Genomic DNA, 16,425 nt, shown 5'->3' with positions numbered 1-16,425 from the left:
TGAAAATGTAATTAAACTGTTCATTAAATATTAGGCCAAAAAGTTCTTAACTTTTTAACTAATTATTTGATCATGAAAATCATACACTTAATTAATTAATGACATTGTTTCGTCCTACAAAATCTGTGTATATATGAATAGTTGTTTTAAACACTTTTTTCATGAGTTCTCAATTGATCACCAAATTATTATAATTTGATCATCTCATCTTCCTCTTCATATATCTCCATACAAAGACATTGAAATGAGATATGATTCATATTATAATATATGTTCCTCATCAGCCCAAACTGGATCCTAACTTCCATACTCAAATAAAATAAAAATCTCCAATCTGCACATGATGATCATGAATATCCTTATTTTATCATCAACAAAAACTTGTACAAACTTTAATCACAAACATCAAAAAGAGATGATAGACAATAAGTTATATATATATAGTTAACCAGATAAGACTAATTCATATTGCATATGCTTGCATAAACCAAACTTAATTGATTCAAAACTATGTATTATACATCTTGCATTAATGATGGTTATAACCCTATCAGACAAGATATAAGATCCAAGCGTTCAAATATGGGGAAGGATGCCAAATTTTGAAACTATATAAAAAATATATATATATTGAAATAGGGCAGCAACATAAATAAATAAATTAAACTCCCCAACCACCGTTTGTCTATTGGTACAATTATTCTTACTCGTCCCAATCTTGATGGCCACAGCAACCAATGGTTTTGTCTCCTTTGCCCACTTAATTTCTCTTTAATTTGTTACTATCTCATATATATGGCCATGGCCCCATCTCATGCATCATTCTTTAATATACATATTCAACAAATCAAGTAATTAAATCAAACCCATCTTAGTTCTAATTATTAATAATTAGTTGTTTAATTTTCTTTCTTTTGTCCCTTTTTTTCATTTCTGTTACAGTGTTGTCAAAATTAACAAAAATTAACTTAACTTTGTTGATTAGACGTTATCTCTTACTTTAATATACAAGTAACACAAAATAATATTTATGTTTTTTGTTTGTTGTTATATATATGTTGATTGTAATGGGCCGGGTTATCCCAATAAACATTCGCAGTGGAATGAATATTAAAAAGTTTTACACCGTGTACTTATCATCTTATCATGTTTTTATTTCATTTTTGTTTATTTATGATAAAAAAAAGTTATATATATTGTTGATGTTTAAGATTTATAAAATATTGAATTGGTTAATAGTAAAAAGTTGTTAATAATAAAACAGCAGCTAAAGAATGTTGCTAAAATTCTAAAGCGCGGCTAAAAATCTATGCATTTTCTCTAGCTAGCTAGGTGGTTCTTGCACAAGTTGATCCATGATCATTTATTTAAGCATCAGGCATATATATATATATATATATATGTCCCAACAAATAATAATAAAAATGGAGTACAACTATAACTGTTGATAAAAGTCCAGTAAAAGTACCGAGTACACATGTATGGGCGAGAGAGATGGGGGGGAATTAGTTGAAAGGTAATTAAAACAATTTAGGGTTATTTTAAACATATATAATCAATCCAGATTTATAATTAAAGAGAAGAAATAATAATATTATTAATACAATTGTTGTAGAGCCTAATTACCTAATGAATGAATCAATCAATCAAACTAGTCCTAAGTTGAATGTGCATGGGCATGACTGCATGATCGAGTGCATCTAAGAGTGTGAACAGTTAGACAGCAGAGAAGGTAGGGTAGGGTAGGGACACACACGGACCATTCTCTCTCTCTCTTTCTCTCACACACACATTCACACACATTTTGTGTGTGAAAGAGAGAGTGGACTTCACTTGGCCAAAGGCGACCATAGCTCGCCCACCGAAGCCATTGCCGGGAAGGTTTGAAGCTGTGTTTTGTTTCCCAATAAATAAATTATAAACTCTGTATGGATACTGCAGTTAGAGCCTGTTTGGTAAGCATATATACATGCAGTAGAGTAGCCACATCACAACAATAATTGTTGTACCTACCTACTAATTATCAAATAAATAAGTATCTAGCTATCTAGCTAGCTAGCTAGCTAGGTAAAATTAAATGACTATGAGACCGGAGTACCCCAAAAACTGGCCTCACCAAACGAGACTCAAGGTGTGGGTGGGGTAAGGTCTAAGGTGGGACAACATGTAACCCTAATTGCATGACTATTTGTCTCGCTCACTTTTCACTTTCTTGCTGTTCCTTATTATTCGACCATGTTTTTCTTTCTATATTTTTACCCCTATGGGAGAAAAATTATATTAACTTTTACTTCTTTGTTTTCTTTCAACATAATTTCTCTTCTTTCTTCCTTTCTTTTTCTATTAAAAAAAATAATAGTAAATCATACTAGCTAGTGAAACAAAAAGATTAGTTACATAAGATCTCAAACATATTGGAGGGTTTGTTGAAGAATATGGCCATTCAAATCACACTACCATGAAATCATTGCTATTGTCTATGTGGGTCTTAACAATATTGTGGGTCTAACTAAACTTATTTGGAGGTCAACCATAGAGTGGGTTATAAGGTTTTTGATAATAATAATATATGAAAATTATGTGAAAACTCATAGTTTAATGTTAGAATCGCAATAACTCATTTCTTTATTGTCATGAGTTAACTATGTCTCTTCATGATTGTCTTACTTATTTGAGGAGAGAAATGTTTTTTTTTTATCTTGGTCACTTGTATTTGATTAAATCATGACAATTCATCATGGTTAAATCTATTACAATATAATTTGAAAACACATATATTTATATAGAGAGAGATGCACTTTACTTAATTTAGTTAAGCATATGATATAATTGTTTAAGTTTCGTTACAGTTAAGACAACTTTGATTTGACTGTAAACTTAAGAGAAAAATCTTACTTTTAAAAAGAAAAAAAAAAAAGGGAAATATATGTACATGATCTTTTAAATAAAATTAGAATGAGATAAATATATAGATCTGGCTATGTAGATTATCTAGCTAGCTACTTTCACACTTTATTTTGGATCTTGTTATCCCCCTGCATTTCCACACATTGTTCTATAATCAGGTTCTTTCCGAGTCCCAAGAATATTATTATTTTTATTATTATTATCTCATTCATATTCTCTCTCTATCTGTCGCAGGCTACTAGGCTAGGTCATGTATGATGTACAACAAACACTCCATCATAAGTGTTTGTCGCCCATTTATTCATATTAGGGTTTGCTTCCTTCCTTCCTTCCCTTTATCAACTTTGCCTTTTCTTGAGTTTTACTACTAATCCTATTCCTTCTCCTTCCTTTTGCTTCTCTCTCTATCATCAAAGTAGCTAGCTTCCAGTAGTGTATATCCACCATGGGTGATCCAAGCTATAATTACTACTACTACTACAATCATGAATTAATCAACCCTAATTCTTTTCATGATCATCACTTTTCATCATCTTCTAATGATATCATTACCTCCTCTAATGCTTCTAATTATTATTTCTTTGATCATCATCACTCAATATTCCCATCCTCTCCTCCTCTTAGAGAAGCCCTCCCTCTTCTCAGCTCAAGCCCTGCAAGACAAGCTGTTGCAGATCATGATTTATCATACACCCCCATGGACCTAGATCTTGTTGATCATGACTATGATATTGATGAAGCTGTGACCGTTGATCTCCATCTTGGCCTCCTCCCAAACCCTAGCAGCTGCAGCTTTGGTGATGATAATGATCTGATCTCAAGATCAAGTGATAATAATAATAATTTTATGGTGGTTAAGGAATCATCAGATCAAGTGTCGACGGTTATGGCCTCATCATCATCATCATCACACCCTATTAACAAGGGTGGTCAGTACTGGATTCCAACTCCAGCCCAGATTCTGATTGGTCCTACACAGTTCTCTTGCCCTCTTTGCTTCAAGACTTTCAACAGATACAACAACATGCAGGTATTGTCAATTCTTAATTTCTTACATGAAATACTGGTTCCCCCTTTAAATTAATTTGTTATATGAGCTAGAGTCAAAGAAACAAAGGCAGAATCTATCAGAAACAAACATATGGACCCATTGTCTACAAAAGGGTTTCACTTTTGATTCTTCTTTGAAGAGAAAAGAGAAAAAAAAAATAGCTAACAAAGCAACTGATTGTTTGTTTAATTGGTCATACCTCTTTTTAGATCTTTTCTACCACAATTTCAACCTTTCTCTTTTCTTTGTCATTCTTTTCTTTTCTTTTTTAAAAGGTTCAAACTTTCATTATAAAATTAATGACATGATTTTTATTAGTAATTAATTCGATGGATCAAGAACAAACAAATTATATTAATGGCCTGATCAGAGGCTTTCATAATAAATTCATGACTTGGATCTGAGACTTTTCATGGGTCTGTGACTGGTTCCTTCCTCCTATATATTATAAATTTGTCATTTCTCTCTTCCAAGGTTAAAAACTTTATATTAATCTGGTCTTCTCTCTTTTTCTTTCTTTCTTTCTTTCTTTCTTTCTTTCTTCCTTTTGAATTTAATCAACATTGGTAGTTAATTAGTTTCCTACTACTGCAAGTTCATCTACTAATAGTTTATTCATTGATTAGCTTCTTTTAGTGCATGATTTGAGGGATTTGGGGATTTGAATAAATCTATCTATACTGGTCCAACTGGGTACCCTTTGTCTAGTGCCTCTCTTTATTTTGATTGAACTACACATCCCATTATGCTTTTTGTTCCTTGGAGTTTGTATTCTACATCATTCAATTCATTGGCAGGTGTGCAAAACTGTAACATTTTCACGCTGTGCTTTCTTTCTGTTTTCAGGTTATAATATATTCACTCAAAAGCTAAACAAAATATTTAAAATAAAATAAAATAAAAAAATATTACCCATATGCCAAGAAGAAAAAATAAAGTTTTATATTCTAATGTGCTAGCTTGAAAACCCTAATAATAGAGTTGATACATGTTGAAACAGTGATATAAAAAAAAAGAAGCCCAACTATAATGACAATAAGGAAAATAGTACTACTTTTATTTTCTGAATATGATGAATAGGATTCAGGGTTCTGTTTACTTAGAGCAGCATCATTTTGTCTTTCTTTTGATATAATATACTGTACATGAAAGAGCTGCAAGAAGGGGAAATGAATGTATTAGGACCCATGCAAAAGCAATGATTTTTATCTCCAGTCTCATCCTATTACCAAATGGGTTCTCCTTATCGGTACGTGATTTGAGGTGAAAAATAAAGAAAAAACTGTCAGAATACATTGCTGTATGCTCACGAGTATGAGTGGTAACCCTTCCTCTTTCAGTCCAAGCAAAGTTTCCATCTTCTTCTCATTCAAAATAAAAACATTCCATTTCTGTCTATCCATTATATTATTCATTTTAAAACTGACCCCAAAATACATAGTTTTGTTTAGGTGATTAATCAGTTTGTTTATATATATAGATGCACATGTGGGGGCACGGATCGCAGTATAGGAGAGGACCGGAGTCGTTAAGAGGGACACAACCGACGGCGATGCTGAGGTTGCCGTGTTACTGTTGTGCACCCGGGTGTAGGAACAACATAGATCATCCTAGGGCAAAGGCACTTAAGGATTTTAGGACGCTTCAAACTCATTACAAGAGAAAGCATGGAGCGAAACCCTTCATGTGTAGGAAATGTGGGAAGGCTTTTGCAGTGAGAGGGGATTGGAGGACACATGAGAAGAATTGTGGGAAGCTTTGGTATTGTTCTTGTGGATCTGATTTTAAACATAAAAGGTCTCTTAAGGATCATATTAAGGCATTTGGTAATGGACATGCTGCTTATGGGATTGATTGTTTTGATGATCAAGAAGATGAACCTGCCTCTGAGATTGAGCAAGACAACAATACTAACTAGCTAGCTAGCTAGCTAGATCATCCATAGATTGCTAGGTTCTCTTGTTGCCCTTTAATTTTAGGTATTGTCTTTCAATAATTAGAGAGAGAAAAGAGATATAGAGAGAGAGAGAGATGACAAGTATCTCAGATCAGGTGCTGATGAGACTGCGCCTTATGTTTTTTCAATTGTCCCTTTCTAACATGTTTTCTAATTGCAGTGTAGATCGAATACCGCAGATCAAATCATATTTATTATTGTCTATTTCCTTCACTTTAAAACATAATATTTTTGTCTTCTCACTTTTTTTTATTACTGCTTCAATAATGTGTTTTTGTATCTTCTTTTACTTGTGTACCGGTGAAGCTTTTCCTCAAATTGTCTGTGGCGGGTCATGTTTGGGGTTGGCTTAAATTTATTTTGAAAGTGATTTAGATATTTAGATAGACTTGTTATTATGTCGTATAGTCATTTATGGTCTTCTGTTTGTAGTTCATTGTTTTACTGTTCTAGTTTATTGTAAATGAGTAATCATCATAACCCTTATTCATTAAGATAAACCAAGTGTTTCCACATTCTCAACAAATATTATTGTCTCCACTTTTTTTCAAATAAGTTTATTTTTTGGAGAAAGTTAGCACGGTCTTTTGCCATCATTACCTCATACTTCAACGTATAGTGTTTTTAATCGGAGAATTGAATTTGAAACATTTGATCTCTTATAGTTGAAGATTTTTTTCACTTGAGATAAAGATTTGATTTTAAGTAGGTGTTGAGGAATAATCGACGAGTAAAAGATACCATCAGAAACCTTCTTTAAATAAAAATATGTCATATATAGAAAGTGCTAGCTAGTTTAGTTTTAATGAGTACTTTAAACTTAAACGGTTGATGGGAAAATGTATTCTTCCAAAACATAACACTTTTTCAATTAATTGAGTATAAGAGATGAGTCAAACAGAAAGAAATTGAAACCACAGAACAAGACGAATTTAGCGTGAAAAATCTCTACAAATCGAGAGTAAAAATCACGGGACCTATATATGTCACTTAACAATCTATTATCAACAATGTTACAAATAATGGTTTATTCTAGGTATAACCAAACTAAAATCTAATCAATTACATCAAAATCACACAACAATCTTGGTAAATAACAATAAAGAGCAAGAAAAAATAAGATCAACCAACATTATTAATTCTGTAATTCTGGTTTTTCTTTGATTGATTTAGAAGTATCATAAAATAGATCTTCACCGTTCAGAAAATAGTCTCATAAATAACCAACATGTTGTCAACGTTTGAAGTCAATCAAACAGTCCAAATTTCGAAAAACAGAAATCTTCTCAAACTACTACCTCAAACTCCTAAATTTATTTTTGTTCTGCTTTCTCTTTTGTTATTCTGTAAAACCGACTGAAAATTTATATGAGAATATAACTCCACCACATTATATAATGCAAGCCTAAATAAAGTACATAACAAATAATAAATTGGTCTCTTCAACTTAGAGGACAAAACCACAATATATAGTACCAGAATTGTCTAACTTCATTTGACTCTTATCTTTTGAGTTTATATTAGTTTATTTTTTAGAAAAATTATTAATTAAAACTAAAATTTATATATTATATGCATGCAAGAATACTATTAAATATCAAATTAAGTTATTCCATGTGTGTTATGCGTATAATGTATTATTAACCAATTAGTTAATGTTGGAAGCTTCTAGAAATCTAAGCTTTCCTTTATATAAACTTCACTTATTTTTTATCACCTTTGTATGTTCATAATTAATCTTATATTATATCTAAATTAAGCCAATAAAAATCTGGTTTGAAAAAATGACATCTAATTAAAATAAACATTCTTTATATTAAATAAACTCTACTTATAAATATCTATTCATAAAAACCATCTAATTTATTCATAAAAACCATCTAATTGAAATATATAGAATATATATAACATGTTCTAGGTAGATATTTGTCAACATAACCTAGGTTGTGGTTGTGTTTGATTTAGGATTTTGTTGTTTGAGTCTGATGATCATATATTATATATATATATATATAGATAGTCTTAATAATAACTTAGGTTAATTTTTGTTTGTAAAAATCAATTAAAGTGGGCATGGATCTTGGTGGCAGCTTTAGTTTGGTCCCAAAGAAAGCTGGCTGTGTAGAGACTAGAGAGAGCAGTAAAAAGCAAATAAATAATACTGAAAGGTCATGTCAATATATTTTCAGATAAATAAATAAATAAATATATATATGACCTATGAATAGCAATTCTATTTGTCTCATTGCTATATTATTCTTTTATTTTTACAAAATTAAAAAGAATATATATTATTGTTACTTCTGCAAAACCAAAATGGACTCAAAAGAAATAACTAGTAAATGACCTAGAGTTATTTTAAGGCCCTGTTGTTTTAAAGGGCCCAGCTAAATAAGAAAGCCCAATAAGCATAAGAAATTGGCCGTCGTCCTGCGTTTAGGGTTTCTACTTATAGCTGTGCTGATACGGCGATACAATTTCTTCCGAGAGAGAGAAAGAGAAATTCTATCGAACCCTTCCTTCCCAGAAGCCGCAGACAAAAATGGTTGAGAAGGGCAGCAAAGGCAGAAAGGAAGAGGTTGTCACTAGGGAGTACACCATAAATCTTCACAAGCGTCTCCATGGCTGGTAATCTTCAAGATCTTATCTTTTTTCTTTCTCCCTTTTCGTATGAGCCATAGATTGATGTGTTTGTGGATATATTCATATGAAGATAGAAACCCATTTACTTTGACTCTTCAATCCAGTGAAACAGCCAGAAAATGTTAGATCTTTAGATTTCCTTACCTGTTTTTGAATAGATGGTCGGATCTTTGTAGATCAATTACATTTGTCCGTCGTTATGAAGTCATATATGTTCATCATCTGTCTGTGATCGGAACAATTGTAAACTAGACTTACTAAGTATATGCTCAAGACAGTCTTAGATGTTCTTACGAATGAATTGTTTGTGACTTATGTTGAAGAATTTGTATGTCCTCATTGTTCTGTGGAATTTTAACATTTGGATGTTTTGACAAGTTGAAGATGAATCTGATTCTATCATTGTTTGCTGTTGTGATTCTATCCTTTATTTAGCACCTTCAAGAAGAAGGCTCCTAATGCCATAAAGGAGATTAGGAAGTTTGCTCAGAAGGCTATGGGAACAACAGATGTTAGGGTTGATGTGAAGCTCAACAAACTGATTTGGAGCCGTGGTATCAGAAGTGTGCCAAGGAGGGTCCGTGTTCGCATTGCCCGAAAGAGGAATGATGAGGAAGATGCTGAGGAGGAGCTCTTCTCGCTTGTCACTGTTGCTGAAACTCCAGCTGAAGGACTCAAGGGATTAGGGACCAAGATCATTGAAGATGATGATGAATGAATCAATCAAATCTTTGTTATGATTTTACCCTGTCTTTTAGTCTATTAGTTTGGGTTTGTTTTATCTCTAAAGTATTGACAGACAATCTTCAATTATCGCCCAAGTTTTTGTCAATTACTTCTTTGAATTTTGATTATATGGGAGACAATTCTGATTTCTTTGTTATTGATAGACTTGACTTCATGATTATTTATTTTGTTTGATTAGTTTGCAGATTATTTTAAGATCAAGATTGAAACTCCTATAGGAATAGCCTCTTTGGATTGTAGTATTTGGTGACAAATTTTTCTGGCAATTCATTAAATATGTTTGTTTTTTCATTTTCAATGAGTTATGTGACTAATAGAAGTTTGACAAAATTAGATGTAAAGTGTTTGAAAGCTATAAAATTGTGTTCATCTTTGGCCTCCCTATTGTAAGTTAAGTGATAATCAAATATTTTCACTGATTTCATTGAGCTGTTCTCAGGGATTTTATTTTTTGACAAAGAAAATTTATTTCCTACCAAAATTACAGTGGATCACTCTTCAAATGTAGATTTTGGATATAGTGAAAAATTGTCATATCAAGAAGTTTCAATTGCATCATGTTCAACATCCATTTATTGATATTGTTTAACATATTCAATTTGTTTAACATTTCAAACTTTCACATATGTAACATTTCAAACTTTCAATTACTGAACATAAGGAGCAGGACCATGGCAACGCAACTATTTAACTAAAATCACACTTTTTTTTAACTACAAGAAAGAAAACATAAAACTTTACGAAAACAGATCAAAAGATACTCGAAAGAAAACCTAATATGGATTGAGTTATAGAACTCTAACAGTCTCTTTCTCATTTTGATATTTTAACATTTTAACCCAAATCTAACCATATACAACAAGTTTCCAAATATGATGTGCAAAAGAAATACTTTTTTTTTCAAATATATTAAGAGGGGTAGAAAATAATTAGAAAGCAAAAAATAACTAAACTCTATTCTTGAATTCTCCCACTAACTGTTTTCGATGGAAGTACAAATGAATGAGTATAACTTTATAAAAAATCTTAATTGGACTAAAAGGTATCAATTTTATGAGTATAGTTACATCATCCATCTATAAGCAAATATTAAAAAGTTGAAACTTAATCATAACTAACAATATTTTTATATTAAATAATAAAATTGGGAATTTTTTTTTTTACTCCAGGTGGATTTATAATAGGGTTGGCAAATTTTAACCCGACACAAAAATACGACTATATCCGAGCACGGAAATATCATATTTGGAATTTTTTTTTTATTCGGATCGACCTATTTAATTTACTTAATAAACCGGTCAAAATTGTGTCGATTTTGTTAGAAATCTTGTCTTGAAAAATAACAGAAATATATATATAAATTACGTTACAAATAGATGAAATAAATAAAATATATGAAAAACAATATCACCGAATAAATTGTTGATTCGAGGCATGTGCTTAGCACATTTCCCTTAAAACAGTTCCACCGTCTCCCCATGTGCTAGAGCTTATCACAGATGGTTGTCTCCCAGGGTACAACGAATCTAGTAGTGATTCAGCACCGAAATCACTACACAACGAGCTTGATAAAGTACATGAACTATCACCGGGTTTCAACGGAAAAATCGAACAAAAAACTCGAAGAACACTCACAAAACAAGAAGAAGACTTTTGGAATTCTAGTGTGAGAAAAAATATAAGATAATGTAAAATTTTGAGATTAGAGATGAGGGGTTTTATATTGTTAAAAAGTTAAACTTTCATAAAAATAAAATCAACCATTAATCTTTGATCCAACGGCTGACCTTGATTGCCTCTTCATTGCCCTTTGTATTTTCTCTTCTTCGATAGAAAATACACGTTACATGATTTTCTTGCTAATAAATTGATAGCAATAATATCATGAAGGTTACAATGACAATTAACAAAATTAAACATATTTAATTTGATAATTGTTTTTCAAGCCATTAAATGTTAATTACATCATTAACAAAATAATTTAATTATTTGGATCAAATTTCACTTTAATTCACGTTTGAATTTCATTTGATTTTATTTACCCAAATTCTCATTTCCATTCATTAATGGAATTTATGAATTAGTTTAAAATTCCAACAATCCCCCACATTAATGGAAATTGAAAGATTAACCCGGTGAAAGGTTCAACAGTTGAATTCTACATAGGATAGGTAGGTGTAACCCTTTGAACCTTCCCTTGTGAAAGCATATAACTTTACTAGCTGATTAGTAGACTCGATGTCCTTGAACTATTCTGCCTTTTGTGTAAACGATTACACACTTTCACATAGAATTCTCCTTGATACATGTCAAACTCTCATGGTTGTGTCCGTTTTGGCCATGGAACACGCGCCTGGTTCTGTGAGAGGGTCTAGAATTGAGCCGTGCAATTCTTTCGAAGCGGCCCCACTTCTCCCTCACATAGGTGATCTCTTTGCTCACAAAGAATCATTAAAAGCGATATGCTTATCCTCGTCAAAATATATATTGTTTCGTTATAGGATTAATCCTTAACAATAACTTTCCAAGTTAGTACAATTAGGTTGTCCCATTGAACCTAGTTCTTGGGATCTCCAGTCTGCATAGGTTGGGTTTTCCTTCATACTAACTTATAGTAGGCTGATGTCTCATAAGACTTCAAACTATCTCTCTATTCAATAATTTGATTAGTGGATCCACAATGTTATCTTTGACTTACATAGTTAAATTTGATAACTTCATTAGAGAGTATAGTCTAATGACATTATGTCTAAGACATGTATGTCTAGACTTGTCACCGACTCTAAGCTTGTCCAATTTCTAATTACTATCACAATAATTATAAATTTTTGTTGATGCATTCTTAGTTAACCTTGGAACATCTTCTAATGAGAAGCATAATCATTCGTACATGCTTATCATTTAATTTTTTTTATGAAAATATTGTTTACTTGGCTAACTAGTAGACAAAATGTCTTTGAACTATTCTGCCTTCGTGTAAACGATTATATATTTTACATAAAAATATTTTATTTTTCGAAATAAGTCAAAAATATAGATTATAACGTTTAATCTATCCATCATAAGTTTTTTAGAAGATTTTCATACGTAGATTGCACTTCTAAGTGTAAACATATTCACTTTAAGACGTAAAGTCTTTCATTTAATAATATCAATATATCATTTGATAACAACATGATATTTCGTTTAGTGCAATTCATATCCTTTATGGATTTAATCATTTTTATCGTAATTTTCAACGATAAAAATATCGTACAAAAGACACGTAATGAAATAATTTTCATTGTCTTTATGATATATATAATTGTCACATCCACTTTTTAATAAAAGTATGATCAAATTTTCATATCATTATTATAAAATTTGTTATAAGTCATATCAAAACTTTATAAACTTCATTTTCATTTATTTCATAAAATTCTTTTGAAGACATTGGTTCTTCATAGTTTTATGAAAATAATGTCAAAATATGACACATTTCTTGATTTCAAAATTCTCAAATCTAAAATATCGATTTGAACACCAACTCAACTCAGCAAATATAAACAAGACATTTTCTTGTTATTTTCTTTCTTTTTGTAAAGTTGCGCAACTTTATCTTTTATAGAGAACATATTTCTCTAACAATAAATTATCTTTTTATTTATCATAATATACACAATTATTTTTGTGTTATAATCAATAAAAATATTTGCCCCCACATTCGTGTTGGTACCCTTTTTTTTAAATCACACACTTATATGATTTAAGTCAATGATTTTCAAATCAAGAAATTGTCACACAATTCTTTTACAAATTTATTTTGTTATACTTATCATACAATGAATAAGATAACTATATCATAAATATTTAATTGAATAAAATATAATTTATATACAAGAGATTAGAATGTTTATTCATATATAAATCATTCTTCACATAATCTCTACATAAAAAATTAAAATATTTAATCAAATAAAATATTTATTTCAACACTTAATTTCTATAAAAGAAATTAGAATATTTAATCAAATAAATATTCACCATATCACATGATTTCTACAAAAGAAATCATAATGTTTCAAGCATCTTTGGCCGAAGCCGCATAAAACATTTAATTTCGGTTGCACGTTTGCATCCCGCAATATTGGCACGTTTGCCATATTATTCTCAAATTAAACAAGACTTTCCTTGTAATTATTTGATTTTAAAATTATCAAATTAAGTAAGTCTTTATGATACAATTAAACAATGTATATCAAATATATTATATTATACCAAATTTAATATATCCATATATATATGATATTATATATTATTGCTTCTTTAATTTTAGTCACCACGAAAAAAACAAATATATATATATATAGTCAATAACTTAGAAACATAATCAAATAAATAATATGTCATATATTATTTAAACAAATATATATTAACTTTCATATATATATAAATACATTTATAAAATACATAATAATTAATAGAATGTTGACCGTTTAACTTTAATCAAATATAAAACTAGCTAACTATAAGTATTCATGTCATCAATTATTTGTTTTTTAATTAATTAGATGACCTTTAACATTCTATAACAAATATTTGTCAATCAAAAAATACATAGTTTTGTGACAAAATTCAAAATTATCTATTAAAATAAAATAGATTAAAAATAAATCTTTATTTATATATGTATATAAATTTTTAGATAATCATACTTATTATGAATGAACATGAATCATATTATTAGCTAATATGCATGATATATATAATTAATCACTTAGCAGTATAATCAAATAAAACATAACTACAAACGTACCTCATGTCTTAATCGAAGTAATTACATTATCGTGTTATGAACGATAATCCACGTGAAGCGACAATGCTCAAAACAAATCTAGGTGGATCATTCTCACCGAGATAATTTTTGCGAAAATATTTCAACTTACATAATTGTCTCTCTCAATGCATGATTAGAATAAGTTCTAACACAAACAACTTATTTAATCTTAAGAAATTAAAATTTCTATACTCAATTTATTTCATAATTTCTACATAAGAAATTATAATGATTTCAACATTCATAATTAATGTCATTTAGACAAATCATGTTTTTTTTATAAGAAATCATTATTGACTATCCATTCATCTCATAATTTCTACACAAGAAATTGGAATGGTTTCAACATAAATGACTAGTGTCATTGTATAACACATCAGATTTCTTATGAAATGGCTAAATGGGATTCGAACTAGGGACTTTTCGCCTCCTCACACCCTTGCGTCTGAACTTTAAACCACTGTGCCAATGCGGCCTTTTATTGTTGTATTACTGTTTACGACATTTTGTCTTCTCTTCAGATAAACTTATTTTTCTCTTATTTTTGACTTAAACTCTGTCAAACAAAATTGATAACTTAGTATCATAATCAAACGGTAAATATATAAGACAATTTATATATACATATATAAATAGACTATATTTCGTTAATAATCAACATATCACATTCTTATTAATTATCACACTTAATTAATTTAAGAATGTATATATATTATAATTAATTATTTTAAAACTGAAACCATATGTTTCAATTATAATTAATTTTAATTACTATTAAATATAACCACAAATTTTATTTAAATTGAAAATTATAAGTTAACCTTTTAGTTACCTTTTCATTTATTAATAATAATAATTCTAGTAACTCTCAAACTTTTAATGAAAAAGAAAACAAATTATTGTTTTCTAAATTATTTTCAAGATAACATTTGTATATTGAATATACAATTTTTTTCTTGAGAAAAATTATATGTCAAACATATATCAGCTTATAAAATTAAGCTTTTAATAATACAAGAAAAATATTAAAAATTAACATTATACGTGTATAATAAAGACTTATCTTTATTAGTCGATTCTTCTTCTTATTAAGATGAATAATTTCAACTTGTCGAAATGAGCCATCATCTCTTTTGAAACATCGTGACTCGTATTTCTGAAACATCAAAGACAAAGATTTTCGACGGCAAAAGCTACTAAATAACTTAGCACATGAAACTGTTTTAAGATTGAAAGTTAAACCATTAAATAAAATCATCATTTGATCCAACAGTTGGCATTGTTTGCCTCTTCATTACCTTAACGTTTTTCTCTTCATTATAGAGTAATTGTTTGTCAAAACAATTAAGGCATTTACAATTCAATACTAACATTACGTGGTTTTCCAATTTGTTAATAATAATATAAATTATCATAACAAATAATAATAATAATAACAAACTCATGTAAGCTACACTACAAATTAACAATATTTTGTTAATTGGTCATCAAGGCATTTTAGATCAATTAATTTAAATTAATTGATTTAAATTATACATTTGGATCAAATTTCACCCTTTAATTCACGTTTGAATTTCATGTGAATTTGATTTGATTTCATTATTCATATTCTAATTTCCATTCATTAATAGAATTTATGAATTAGTTTAAAATTCCAACAGATTTAAAATATCCAAAGGTAAACCCGTCATCCTGATAGTTTTATTGTTTTTATTGTGTTAATGTAATTTTGATATGAAATAAATAGTGTTATTAATTTACATCGTGTAATGTTGGAGTTAAGTTAGGTTAATTAGATCGAATTTAGGTTAATTTCAAATAAATATGACAGGTAGTAGGTTGCCCACCCTAATTTATTTTTTTAAGATAAAAATGTGACATTACCCTTTAATTTTGTAAAAACAAAAATTAACTTTTTCAATTTAATTAACTATTTTTTATCTATTCTTTTTTAAAATAAGTAAAAATTACTTATTGATTAGTTTTATATATAATTTTCTCCTTATTATTTTAAGGGACCCTATTTTTTTTTTAAACTCAACTCACATTTCTGAATCTGTCCCTAGGTTTAGGTTAATCTTATAAATCTTGACACGAATTACTATACATGTTAGGTTCATGTTAGTATCATTCAATCCGTAAATCCGTCAACTTAATCCATCATATATTACAGTAGTGTCGGCCATGGGGTAAGCCCAATAAGTCATTGGACTAGGTCTGCCCATTTATTAAAATAGTATGATATTTAGTTAAAATTTATTATTTTTATAAATATAAGATGTTCTAGTCTAGTGGTTTAATATA

General features: G+C 29.4%; 2 protein-coding genes across 2 annotated transcripts; both read left to right on the top strand.

Moving 5' to 3' along the window:
* Window positions 1-3,352: 3,352 nt before the first annotated feature.
* Window positions 3,353-5,876, top strand: LOC124932403 (zinc finger protein WIP2-like). Its single transcript, XM_047473023.1, has 2 exons — window positions 3,353-3,937; window positions 5,439-5,876. The coding sequence occupies exons 1-2, from the start codon at window positions 3,353-3,355 to the stop codon at window positions 5,874-5,876; spliced, it is 1,023 nt and encodes a 340-aa protein (XP_047328979.1).
* A 2,508-nt stretch (window positions 5,877-8,384) lies between these two features.
* On the top strand, window positions 8,385-9,457 carry LOC124930921 (60S ribosomal protein L31-like). The gene is made up of 2 exons (XM_047471296.1): window positions 8,385-8,543; window positions 8,994-9,457. Exons 1-2 carry the CDS (start codon window positions 8,458-8,460, stop codon window positions 9,274-9,276), a joined length of 369 nt encoding a protein of 122 aa, XP_047327252.1. The 5' UTR covers window positions 8,385-8,457; the 3' UTR covers window positions 9,277-9,457.
* Window positions 9,458-16,425: the final 6,968 nt, after the last annotated feature.

This window comes from Impatiens glandulifera, chromosome 3 (assembly GCF_907164915.1).
Source record: "Impatiens glandulifera chromosome 3, dImpGla2.1, whole genome shotgun sequence".
NCBI classification, from domain to species: domain Eukaryota; kingdom Viridiplantae; phylum Streptophyta; class Magnoliopsida; order Ericales; family Balsaminaceae; genus Impatiens; species Impatiens glandulifera.
The sequence above is the reverse complement of the archived record's forward strand: the minus strand, read 5'-3'. Positions and strand labels throughout refer to the sequence as shown.

Bases quoted from the DNA above. Each gene is read 5' to 3' on its own strand.
- LOC124930921 (XM_047471296.1), top strand. From the start codon at position 8,458: ATGGTTGAGAAGGGCAGCAAAGGCAGAAAGGAAGAGGTTGTCACTAGG. The intron at 8,544-8,993 runs GTAATCTTCAAG...TCCTTTATTTAG, and splicing joins CACAAGCGTCTCCATGGCTG to CACCTTCAAGAAGAAGGCTC.
- LOC124932403 (XM_047473023.1), top strand. From the start codon at position 3,353: ATGGGTGATCCAAGCTATAATTACTACTACTACTACAATCATGAATTA. The intron at 3,938-5,438 runs GTATTGTCAATT...TTATATATATAG, and splicing joins ACAGATACAACAACATGCAG to ATGCACATGTGGGGGCACGG.